Below are 12,954 nucleotides of genomic sequence, written 5' to 3'. Positions count from 1 at the left end.
CCTACCGTACACGAATCAAGAGACACCCAAATATATTTTTTTTTATTCGTACGTGTCATGCATTTATTTTTTAAATTGTGACCCTTCGCAGCCTTCACCATCATCACCGAAAACACGAGGACATTTGTGAAAAAGAATTGAAGCAACGTATAGGACAATATCTTCGAGAGAAAAGTCTAATGTCTAACTTACCGGAGAAGAACCACATATGACTATATATACCATATCCCGCTAAAAGAGCGAATGACCGTACCTACGCGTGTCTCGTACAAAACTTCTCTTCGCATTTCTAAAATTCTAACATTAATTATTTAAATAAAATTAAATTGCAATATTGTGTTTCTTGGGTTTCTTGCGAATGTACCTGTCGAAGAGTGTTCGTTAATTATAAAAAATCATCTACCGTTCCTGTCCCTCGAATTGTTTTCGGGGTGCGCCACCCACGAGCTACGAGATATTTCAAGGAAACATTTGCGAACAGTAGGTAAGATAGGTAATCAAACCGCTGTGAACTTGTCTGATTGTTTTTTGATTTCTGACTTTTTCATTGTGAATCTATCATTTGTCGAGATCGCTCTTGTCGGTGATTGTCGTTGAAGAAATCAGCCCAATAGCAAGACTAAAAACAAAAATCCGTGGAAAGTAGGTGCAGTAATAAAGTCGAACATGTGAAATCTGGGTGAGTGTTATGTATGATTATTTTCTTGTCGTTTTGTCTTTCTCATGCTTTCGATTAATTAACTTTTTTTTCTCAAGTTTTTCTTCTCCAAATATCCTATCTTGAAGCCAGAAGTTTCTTATTTTCAAAACAATTTTTACGAAAAAGATATACACTCAGATGACATGTCCGCGCGCAAATCGACAAAGTGGTTTGATTCCGATTTTGTCGACCGTTTAAAGGAAATTGAGAATTATCCTCCGACCGAAGTTAGCAATGAATTCTTTTTTTTTTTTTTTTTTTTTTTTTAGTACATTGTACTTGAGAAAAGCGATCGGAAGATGGCGCGGTAATCGCATTGAACAGTCTCGGGTATTGACGACGCTCTCGTGGTGTTCCTCGGCTCCCGGGTCGCCATATTTTTTCTCGTGGTCGTCTGGGCGCCTTGCCTTGGTTCGTTCTTCGTCTATTGTAAAAAGTGCAGATTCCGCGTGAGCCGCTTTGCGCCGTTACCAAATTTCAGCGATATAACAAAAAAAAGGTTTGCGATGCTGCGAGGTACTTGCGTGTACCTCGACGAGTGATTATTGTGACGCGCAAGTGTGTAAGTGAGAAGCTATTGTGATTTAAGGAGGAAAAAAGAAAGTGGAAAAAAATGGCTAAAAGGAGCAACAATTCATTGGGAAGACGCTCGTACGGCGGGAAACCATATGATGCAAACAACGTAAGTAGTTTTTCTTTTCTACCTTTACGAGAGATCCTCCTGCAAGAATCGCATTCGCTTTTGGATGCTTTTCCAGTCCAGAGTCGTCTCCGCTCTCCGCTCTTTACTCTCCCGCTCCGCTCGCTCTATCCCCCCGCCCCCCCCCCCCCCACTCTCCTCTCTATCTATCTCTTTTTCTCTTTCTCTCTATCTCTTTCGCACTAGTCATTTCGTAAACGGTTGATCAAGCGCGCGCGCTTCTTTCCAAAAATAAATAACTTCTATTGCGATTACTATACGCACTAATTTCTCTCTCTCTCTCCTCTCCTTGTCTCGATTTCTATCCGCATACGTATAATTATTTTTTTTGCGTCTACGTATTTTTCTATTTCATCAATGCTTGTTTATTTCCGAACACGAAACTTCTTTACTCTCTTCATTCTGACAATAGCATTGTCAGAGTATTTGCAGTATTTTGAATTTAGCCTCTTGATTTGGTATTCCGATGCAATTGTTCCTATAGCTGCTGTCAAAATCCATTGTTTACTTTTTTGTTTTTTATCATCAAACTATATTTGTCCTTTGGTTTTTTTTCACTGGTTCGATTCTATGTTTTTCAGTCATTCGTCAAGAAAATGGCCACTAAAGTCACAGATCTCATTCCACAAAGATTCAGCAAATGGTTTTCTCCGCAAGATAGCGACGACGCATCGAACCAGGATCCGGATTTGATTAACGGAGAAGAAGAAACACGACAACCACCTGCCAAACGGCCAAGAATTCGTATGGATGTCACTCACCCGCCGGGAACATTTTCCATCAAAACTCTTGACAAGAATCAAACTGAAAGTCACGAATCACCGGTTGATAACGGAAATGTAATAATCTGTCTTTGCAACAACATTTTTTGTCCGATACCTAATTCATTGTGGACGCAAACTGAAAGAGTTTTGTATTTGGTTCTGACAAAATGCCACAACTTTATGCGGCATTAAATTCGCTATGTTGCATCATGCAATTTCCAAAATACCATTTAAATATATAGATTCTTGATGAAATTTTTTTCAGACGCCTTCTGTGGTATTCCATAAAATGATGTTTCATAAAGAGAGAAAAAATAATTTCTTCCTTCCTCAGGGTGAATTTGTCCTCGAGCCCACAGCTGCAGGATCCAGTGACGTGTGTAAAATGGTATCATCGACGCCAGTTGTGCCCGAAGCAAGAAACTCCAAGTGTCGCAGACCTCAAGAAATAACTCGTTTAGCCACAACGAATAATGGTGGAAGCAACGGCGTTGACGACAATTCCGAGTCTGGTGAGAGTACCAGTGGCTGTAGTTCCCTCATTCCTCAGACAAATAGGCAAGAGGGAGCTTCAAATTTGTCATACGGTTCTAATGTGCCGGGAGGAAGGAATAGACCGACGGACGATAAATCCTCTTTTGGTGAGTACTTCAAATCATATTGTTGTTTTGATAAAAATTCCGCCATTCATATAAATGGATCAACAATGTGTGAAATTTCAGCGAATCATCTACAATCTCCGCGTTGCCTGTTTCTGACAAGCGGTGGTAGCAGAGATTCTCTGTCGAGTAGACGTCCAAGTTTCAACGCTTCTATAATGAGCAACAACGGTAACAACATGGAGCGTTCATCCGCACTCTCATCGCCGTTTTACAGTGGGAACGTAACATTCGGTGGTGCAAATGCGGTCAGTAATTACAAGCGGAGTCGTTCGTTGTTCAACAGTGGAAACGAATTTCAATTGAAAGTGCCACGAAGAACGAGCGTTCGGGTGAAGCCGTCGAACGTCGAATCGATCGACGCTTCAGGAATGAGTCAAACGGCCAAGAGAATTCTCGAAGCGATGGAATATTTTTCGTCCCCGATATCGGATGCGAAGAAAATACCGATGAAACAACTTTCGGTAACTCCGGGTGGAACGAAGCGACCGCGGGAGGAGAGAACGAATTCGACAGGCCCGCCGACGAGAGTCGGACTCCGTCATTTGACGAAGGAACTCGCTGTTCCCACAGTTCCAGAAATGTTGAAACTTCGAAGGAGGCAAAAATTACAAGACACGACAGTCGCTGCTCGGAAAATTATTTCCGCCAAGAGTGGCCCGGCTCTGTCTTCCTCTTGGTTCGCAACGGAGACTCCGACAACCGAGGATTATCAGTTGAGAACTGAGGTCGATCATACGTGGAAACATCAAGGGAAAATGCGCACCAGAAACAGAAATCCTAAGGAAGAAGGCCCAGTGCCGAGGGTCAATTTGCCCAGTATTTCTCTTCCCATAACCTCGCTACCGAGTTTCGAACCTCTCCCGGAATATACAGCACCCACGATCCCTTCGAATCGGAACAACAAAGAAGAAACTGACGATTCGAACAATTTCAAATTCGCCAGTCCCATAAAAATGAGCGAAACGTCTTGGAATGTCAAGTCAATCAATAACTTTAGCTTCAGTAAACCTATAAACGCTAACGAGACGAGCCAATCTTCCAAAGACAGTAATTCCGGGTCTAGGGATTCCATGGATTCGAAGAGCAACGAAAGCAGCGGCGTCGCGATGAATTTCATGTGGTCAGGTTCCTCGACAGCCCCGAGATTGAAAGTCAAGACGAAGCAGAACGAACCAATCGACAAAAAAATAGATAATACTGTACTCTTTGGCAATTCACCGGTGAAAGAGATGACCAAGTTGAAGTCCGTAACCGTCGATTCAGGACTATCGTCGTTCGATCAAAGTTCGAGCGTCGAAATTTGGGAGTGCTCTGAATGTTACATAAAAAATGATTCGAAAGAGAATTCCTGTATCGCTTGCAAAGCTTCGAAGCCACGATCAACTGGAGTTAAGGAAATACCGGAGGATGCGAAAAGGCTATCGCCTGCGAAAAATATCCCTACAAATATGAATTTCGGAGCCCAATTTAAAATGAGCTCCGATCAGTGGGAATGCAAAGCTTGTTTGGTGAGAAATCAGGCAACGAGTGTGAAATGTGTATCGTGCACGAGTCCTAAGCCATCATCGGGTGTTTCGAAGAACAGTAATTCCTCAAATTCATCGACGATTCCAACGGGTTTTGATTTCCCTGAAAAGTTCAAACCCGCGGAAGGTTCCTGGGAGTGTCCGGGTTGTATGCTTAGAAATCCAGACTTGGTCATAACGTGTCCGTGCTGCAGCGCCTCGAAGCCTAGCTTGATTAAAAATCTTCCTAAGAAAACTAGTCTCGAAGACGAATCAACGAGAAATCTTAACCGGAATGAAGAAGGAACGCCTGACGATGCTAAATTAATGGATAAATTCAAACCGGCTCCGACGTCCTGGGAGTGTTCCTCTTGTTTGGTAAGAAATTCTGAGACGGCGAACGCTTGCGTTTGTTGCGCGACATCGAAACCCGGCGCACCGATCTCGGCAAAAAGCGTCAAAGAAGAAACGGCGCCGGTGCTGCCGCAATCCAATTGGAGCGAAAAATTCAAAAAACCCGCTGGAAGTTGGACTTGTGACTCGTGTATGCTGCAAAACAAAGCCGAGACGACCGAGTGCGTTGCTTGCAACGCCGTGAAGCCAGGAGCTGCGCCAAAACCGCAAACGAGCTCGAAATTCACGTTCGGAGTGTCCGGATCGAACAATGGTGGTTTCAAATTCGGCCTGGACAAAGCCGACGTCAAATCGACATGGGGCTCGGGCAGCGAAATTGCCAACGGTTTCACGTTCGGAGCTAAATCTGCTGTGACGGACAGTAATCCGGGACAATTTAAATTTGGGATCCCTAGGGAAACTGAGAAAACTGAGGCGGCGAAAGTGCCAGTAAACGCCAGTGGCTTTGTCTTCGCTTCTCCCAAATCTGCCAAGGACAACAGCCCGAAATCTGAGACTAAGGGGAACGATAAGTCAAACGAATCGGACGACACGACTGTCACCGGCGAGAAGAAAAATCTTATGCCATTCGTTTTCGGCGTGCCGAAATCTGTAAGGAAAAGGTCAGTCGATAATGCGCTGCTCGAAACTTCGAAGGAGCAAGTTGCGGAAATATCCACGAAGGCGAGAGTTGCCGAGGCTCAGTTTGTTTTTGGGATTCCGAAATCGAGTGAGAGTTCTACTAACGATACTAAATTGAGATTCGAGGCGTCGACAAGCGAAAAGCCATTGATTTTTGGAAATCAGACACAGCAGATTACGAGCCACGATTCCAACGCGATTAATCCCTTGGAATCGGTGAGCAGCCAGGAACAATCGGAAACGTCTGTTTCATCCTCAAACACGACCTCAACTACGAATACTTCTGAGCGATTGCCTCGTACGTCTTTTCCATTCTCGGAACCGAAATCAAAAATGGCGTCGCAAACTGCGGTTCTCGGCTTCAAACGAAACTCTGTTGAAGCCTCAAGTTCCGTTTTTTCAGTAAGCGGAAGTTCAGTCGTTCGAGATGCGAGCGCTGATTCATCAGCCAACAAAACGGCAACGCCAAGTTTCGGCGTCACGAATTCAATTGCTCCGTCAACCGGTTTCGGACTCGCCGCGAGTTCTGCCTCGTCTTCAGCATTGATCGCCGATACTTCTGCCGGTGAGTCGAAAAATTGTTTTGCACCAGCAGCTGACAAACCGAAATCGTTTTTCGGTATTTCCGGAGAGAAAAATCCTCCAGTTTTTGGTGGAACGAATGAGAAGAACAGCCAGATTTTCGGCAACCCCGAGAACAAATTGACCCCGACATTCGGCACAACTGACAAGCCAATCACCCCCGGGGCCATGTTCAATTCTACTCCAGCGTCGAGCTTCGGAGCAAACGCAGCTGTGGCCCCGCAACCTGTCTTCTGGACCACGACTGCTCCTCCGGTTTTCGGAAGCAACGCGGCAGCTCCGAGTTTTGGGGCTGGAAACAGCGTCGGGACGAATATTTTCGCATCGGCTGGAAAATCTAATAACGCCGCACCAACTTCAACCAATAACCCAGGACTTTTTACTTTCGGCGGGGCTAATAATCAAACAATTCCAAGCCAAACGACTCCGAGCACTTTTTCGTTTGCTAACGAGAATGCGGGTACCGTGAGCTCAGCGGTTAAGCCGATTTTCGCTTTCGGCAACTCTTCCAACACTTCTCAACCCAATCCTAATGAATGTTTCGGAACACCTGCGACCAACACCGGAACTTTTGGCTCTTCTGCCGCGACGGTCACCAACCCCGCACCTTCTCCTTTCACCTACAATGCTCCGGCTGCTAAACAAGACCCCCCACTTTTTGGGCAAACTTCGGCTCCGATTCCCAGTATGTTCGGTACTCAACCTACCGCTTCAGGCTTGGGACAACAGGCTAATGCTCCTCCTACTTTCGCAAATAACGCTCCTCCGTCTTCTACCGGATTCACCTTTGGAGCTGCTCCACCTGCTACCGGGGGTTTCAATTTCGGCGGTGGAATGGTCAGTTTCGTTGCCTTTTATGCATGCTCACATCTGATCTTATATAAACAAACGTTCATAGTTGTTACAACTTATAATAAATTTATTTTCTCGATCAAAGATTCATTTTGGTTGCGTCTATAAAAAATTCGACAATTCGATTAAACTCTAATGGAATAATTCTAAGTTTTGTTACAATTTATTAAGGATTTCGAATTCTATCATGAATAACATACTAATGCGTAACATTTTTCTAGAATTTCAACTCTCCTAATGTTAAAGAAGAAACAATACGAGCTCTTTTGTCATTTTTTTTTACTTATCCAATCGATCAATCGTTTTGTTTACAGGCGCAACAGGCACCAGTTTCATCCGGAGGTTTCAACTTCAACGCGCCTTCTCCTTCACCAGCCATTGCTTTCGATCCAAACACACGGCCGTCTTTTAACTTCACCGGTGGAACAGCACCAACCGCTTTTAAGTGAGTATGAAATGAGTAAAACCGATTTTACTTAGAGAACCGTCACATTTTTATTTTTCATTACTTAGAATAAACTGATTAACAAAAAAAAACTCAATTTAATGTTTTTTTTTCTTGTTTATAGCGCAACACCACAGCCGGTAACAGCGAGAAAAATCAAGAAAGCTGTGAGAAGAATGCAACAACGATAGACGACGAACCAAAGTGTGAACAAACGCAACATTTAACGCCGTAGAAAAACTTAAACTCGTGAGTTTACTTATGTGCAGCTTGGTCCTTATTTTTGGCGAGGAGGGAGAAAGAGAAACAGAGACAAGGATCAAGAAAAGGATGGAAAAGGTTGAGCGAATGATACGAGACGCAGAGATACAGTGAACGTAACGAGAATAAGACGACGACATCAACGAGACGAGACCAGTGGTGGATTGTAGTGACGGCGGTGGTGATGGTGGTGGTGGTGGTGGTGGTGGTGGTGATGATGATGGTGTTGTTGTTGTTTAGAATGCGAAGCATTTGTGTAATATAGTAAAATGGTGAGAAATACGCGATGGTTTGATTAAAGATGCGTGATCGACCATAAAAAGGAGAAAAAACAAAACGGAAATACAGACTGCCATTTTTCGAGAGCGCTCGTGTTTTTTTTTTTTTTTATGGAAAAGAACTGTAAATTATTAATCGTTTGAATTATACAATAGAAATGGATTGGAATCAAAGACGAACCTCCGAAAAATAGAGCGGCGGGGGGGGGGGGGGGGGGGGGGGGGGGGGTAGGGAAAAAAGGGTATCAGACAAGAGTGCCAGTACGGAGGTGCAAAATTCACGCTTTCCATCATTGGAATTCATCAACGAAATCGCGAATCTAATTCCCATTCAACGGGAAGAAAAATAAATATATAATTCGTTATGATTTGCGAAACGAAGGTAAGTATGAAAAAATGGAAAATAAACTTAAAAAAATTTTAGAAATACATTGAATTTGGAAAACTTGAGTGATTCAACGCCTTTTCACTGGACTCGCGACAAATACGTGTTGTGGCGACGAACACGGAAGCAGCGGCAAAATGATCATCAGTCGAGTGCGAAATCATCGCCTCTATAGTTCCAAGTAGCAATTTTCAGTCGCTCAATTATCGTTTTTTAAACAATTTTTTAATATATATATATATATATATATATATATATATATTTCATTCCCGTCGAAGTTGGCTTGATCCGTAATCGTTCGTCAATCGCGCAAGTATTTTTATTCAAAATTCATTATCTTTCATTGAGGATTCTTAAAATTTCTATTACATAATTTGGATTCAAGAGGAACGGCACCGTGAACAACGGTGGTACTATATATAATTGTGCAGTACGTACGCGTTAAAAAGGATTTATGAGGGAAAGAGGAATCGCAGGTATAATCCATTTAGTTGAAAAAAGAAGTTGAATTGAGAGCTTATAATCGTAATTGTTGCGAGGGTCGTGAAACGGCTCATATAGGTGATAACTTGTCATTATATAGAGATAAGTAAGCATACGCTATTATAGGAAAAGATGAAAAAGGAGAAAGGAAAACCTTTTCGAAGAAATGTAACATTATATTTTTAGTTAGGCCTTGTTACACACGAGGTTCCCTGAAATAATACTAAATAATAAAAAAAAGAATTAAATAATATGTATAACCTACGGTAACACATTTAAAAACGCGCGAATAATGTAGGAACCAAGGGAAGGATGAAAAGAAACGTTAAAAAATGGCATTCGGGATAGTACAAAGAAGGCACGATTACCCAAGCTGTTTATATTGAGTAGTCGAAATTTTCTATTTTTTTTATAACAAACGAAATGATGGATAATCCTATAAGAAAATAATACTGAATGCCATTTTTCGTTGTTAGCTTTTAAGTATGATAACGTTGCGTGTTTTATCGATACCTATTGATAAATCATAAACGGATATTTGACAAGAGGATGAAACAAAAAAATTATTTCAGAAAAGTAAAAAAAAAAAAAAATGTGTCACTGAAGAATTTTGTGAATCGCTTACTCGGGAATTGTCGGACCGGGGCTTCGAGCATATTTTTATTTTTTTTTCTGTTGGAAAATAATGATTCATCTCTCGAAGCTCCCTCCCTATCGAATGTAAGAAAAAATTGTACTACCGAAAATAATGAGCAACGTTCCAATGAAAAGAAGAAAACGATTGAAATGAAACTTCAATATTATTCAAGTATTTAATAGGACATGTAGAATAGAATGAAAGAATAATTGTTTTAAATTCTTTTCCTTGAACATTGAATAAACCGAAAATTTTTTTTGTTACGATTTTTTTTTATTCGAACGATGCTCAGCACCCGATGCGTTAGCGAAGTTTACTTGAAATTGTGATTCTACTAATCGGGCTTGATTTTCTGCTTAAACGAATCGTCGGAATCCAAAATAATTTTTCCTTCTATGGACAAGAAATTCCGTTCGTCACAAAGGAATTCTCCCACGTAGTAAAGTGCAAAAATTATATTGTAAAAATACACTGTTGGCCAATATTGACTCTCATGACGAGATCTACGGACCGAAAGATCGAAGCCTCGGAGCGTTATTATTATTATTATCATCATCATCATTTAGTTATAAATTTTTATTTAAGAAATATAGAATAGCTGTGTTATGTAACAAATACCTCTATACTAGGAAGGTCCCCCAAAATGCGAACGATAAAAAAAAAAATTGGAAAGAAAAAGAATAAAAATGAAAAACCAAAAGAAGCAGCGAATAAAACATGCGATGTGCGGACCGACAAATTTTTGTTGTTTTTTTTTCTCTTTCTCTCTCTATCGATTCGAATGTTGTGCATCGAATGTGACATTGTTGATCTTCCAAAAGCGTCAACATTGACTCTGTTCTATGCATTGCATGGCTTTTTTTCATTTACATTGTACGAAAACACAAAATTCTAAATAACGAATAAACGTACCCCGACTTGATCACTGCCTGAGATGCAGATAATTTTTTTATGAAGAATCGTAAAGATGAATCGTAGCAAATTAGTCTAAAGAATCGTAACAATCATCAAAACCACGTGGTTGATACAATTTTAAAAATTCTTCCTCAATCCACGATCGTTTTTTTTACTCATATTCTAGATATAGCTGTCTCCGAAACCTTTGTACTATATATACTAATAACCGTGCTCATGATCGAAGCCTTGATATAAAAATTGAGTCATTTAATAGTAAGGCTCAATGGAATTAGGGAATTGGATAGATAAATTAATTATTTTCCACCACTGTAACTTTCCTATTCAGCTATTTCACGTTTATGATGATCCTTTCCCTCGTTCAGTTTTGCAAACCGAAGAAAAATTCAGGAGGCCGAATATTTTTATATTGTGTCATTTAAAAAAAATTATATTTTTTAAAATTAGGGTAAAATTCAATCCTTCCTTAAAGATTCACGACTGGTGGTCGACCGCCCATTGAGTGAAAAGAGCCTAAAGTTTCAAATTTAAAATTCATGTTCGTTTATTACGCGAATACGAAATATGGATTTCTTTGCCGATATATTTGAGCGAAAGAAATCTTATGAATTTCGAACTTTATAAATTATTTCTTTCTTCTTTGTTCACTGAATGTCCCATCCTTGTATAATGTTTTAGTATACTCCTTCGACTCAACATTAACTTCTATTTATAATTTTAGAAATTTTTTTCAGCCGTATCAACAATTCTATATCGCAGAGCCGATCCGAAGGATGAGTTTTTACGATATTGCGCTTCGAAAATATCTTTTCAAATATTCGAAGGCCTTAAATTCTCGAGACGTGTAACGCCTACAAATCTCGTCGCCGTTTAGTTATTCAATAAATTCAATGACTGACTGTAGAGTATAATAAAGATGTGAAAAGGAAATTTATTGATTAAGTGAATAATTGCAAAGAGACGAAGAAGCATCTGGAATTATAGTCTAATATTGAAAGTAGGAAATTTAACGCTTTTTTTCCCTTACCCGCTGACCATTTGCACTATGAATAACGTGGCGGAGCATTATTTGAAACTAGGGAATCCCCGAACCCATAATTAAATCTTCATTATCGTGAAAAATCATTTGTGTCATTTTTTTTCTTAACAGAATCTTATTCATCGCCATTACAATTTTTTCATATAAAGAAGGAATCCTTTTCAACGAGAATTTTTAGTAGTATTGTTCTCTTTTATTTTTTGTAACACATGATTTTATGACGAAAGCTTAGCTATATAGATAGAAATTGAATAACACAGTTTCGTCCAAATGAAACGCATCCCGATGCACTGAAATCCAATTGAAAGTGACGCGTTTCGTTTGAGCGTGACTCCATGTATGAGGACTCGGTTGTCGGTGTTATGAAGGCCTGAACCAAAGAATTTTGTAATATGATTCTAGTGCTTGTGCGGCGTAATAAACTTGGTGAGACAAAAATTATAAATAAATGATAATTTTACGGAAAGAGATCTCCAATATAAATCTTGAGTCGCTTTTGAATGAAAAACAAAAAAATTCTTTGGATCTTGCCCATTAAATACTTATACGTACCATATAGAATCTAGAAAAAATGAAGTATAAAAATCATAAAAATGTTAATTATAAATAATGGGCACGTATAAGAAACGACAAATATGTAGATAGTTTTTCGCTGGGCGATACACCATTTGAATAAATTGTCTCGTTCACACCGAACAATTTTATTTGTTTTTCAATCATTCAAACCAAGATTAAAATAATTGACAGCAAACCATTGAAGTTGCATATTTTAAAGAGATGATATTTTATAGCACCGTATGACATAAAACCGCATTTTAGCCACGCTTTAGCGTGGCTAAAATCTAAAATGCGGGTTCAGGTCATACGGGCAATAAAATAATATACGATACTCGTGAATTAAGCTGCTCTATTATAGCACTTCATGCATGCCGTGCAATAATATGCAGCTTTTAAGTCACACGTATCGTAATGTACTATTTCTTCCCAAACGTACGAGGCGCAACAACTATTTTCCGATCAAGTCTAATTGTCGGTTGAAAAATCCGAGAGAATTATTCGTTATTTTTTAAAGAAGAAACTCCGACGAACGATGTATAATTCAAACGCTTCATATCGATTGATATATACGCGAAGGTGCAAATGAAGAGAGAGAGAGAGAGAGAGAGAGAATGAATTATCCAAACGAGAATATTGTACGATGACAATTAAGGGGTTTTGGTACAGGAGATACAATGTTGCCATGCTAAAAACATAAAAAATTTCAAATGGTTCAGAAATTTACAAAATTTGGTGAACATGTTCTTTAGTGCCAAATTTGACAACACAATTTTTTTAAAGATTTTTCTTCTACACAGTTATCGAGTAATTGATCACTAAAGTTCACGTGTATAAGCATAGCGTTTCCATATATATATAGGTATACATTCCGGGCATAAGAAATCTGCTTTAATGCGTAATTACTCGATAACTAAGTAGAAGAAAATTTTGAAAAAATTTGTGTATTCGCACTTGATATTGAAGAACATTATCACCAAATTTGATCAATTTCTTAATATTTAGACATCTGTACCGAAACTCCTTAAGCAACTGTTTCAATAAATACCCGAAGAACAATAACGAGAGCAATTAATGAGTGTGCGTGGTTGTTCTTTCGTTCCATATATGGTAGGCAGAAGGGAGGAAGGGACGTAACAAAATGTCTAATCGGCGA

General features: G+C 39.8%; 1 protein-coding gene across 1 annotated transcript; it reads left to right on the top strand.

Moving 5' to 3' along the window:
* The first annotated feature begins 1,033 nt into the window (after positions 1–1,033).
* Nup153 (Nucleoporin 153kD) lies at positions 1,034–7,958 on the top strand. Its single transcript, XM_043430473.1, has 6 exons — positions 1,034–1,382; positions 1,982–2,239; positions 2,499–2,805; positions 2,887–6,785; positions 7,115–7,245; positions 7,370–7,958. Exons 1-6 carry the CDS (start codon positions 1,314–1,316, stop codon positions 7,434–7,436), a joined length of 4,731 nt encoding a protein of 1,576 aa, XP_043286408.1. The 5' UTR covers positions 1,034–1,313; the 3' UTR covers positions 7,437–7,958.
* The last annotated feature ends 4,996 nt before the right edge of the window (positions 7,959–12,954 follow it).

This window comes from Venturia canescens, chromosome 10 (genome assembly GCF_019457755.1).
Source record: "Venturia canescens isolate UGA chromosome 10, ASM1945775v1, whole genome shotgun sequence".
In the NCBI taxonomy this organism is placed as follows: domain Eukaryota; kingdom Metazoa; phylum Arthropoda; class Insecta; order Hymenoptera; family Ichneumonidae; genus Venturia; species Venturia canescens.
This window is presented reverse-complemented; position numbering and strand designations above follow the sequence as displayed.

What these genes read in the sequence shown, in the direction of transcription:
- Nup153 (XM_043430473.1), top strand. Translation starts at nt 1,314, where the DNA reads ATGGCTAAAAGGAGCAACAATTCATTGGGAAGACGCTCGTACGGCGGG. An exon ending in AACCATATGATGCAAACAAC is followed by an intron (nt 1,383 to 1,981) that starts GTAAGTAGTTTT and finishes TATGTTTTTCAG; the next exon opens with TCATTCGTCAAGAAAATGGC. An exon ending in TCAATTTCGGCGGTGGAATG is followed by an intron (nt 6,786 to 7,114) that starts GTCAGTTTCGTT and finishes TTTTGTTTACAG; the next exon opens with GCGCAACAGGCACCAGTTTC.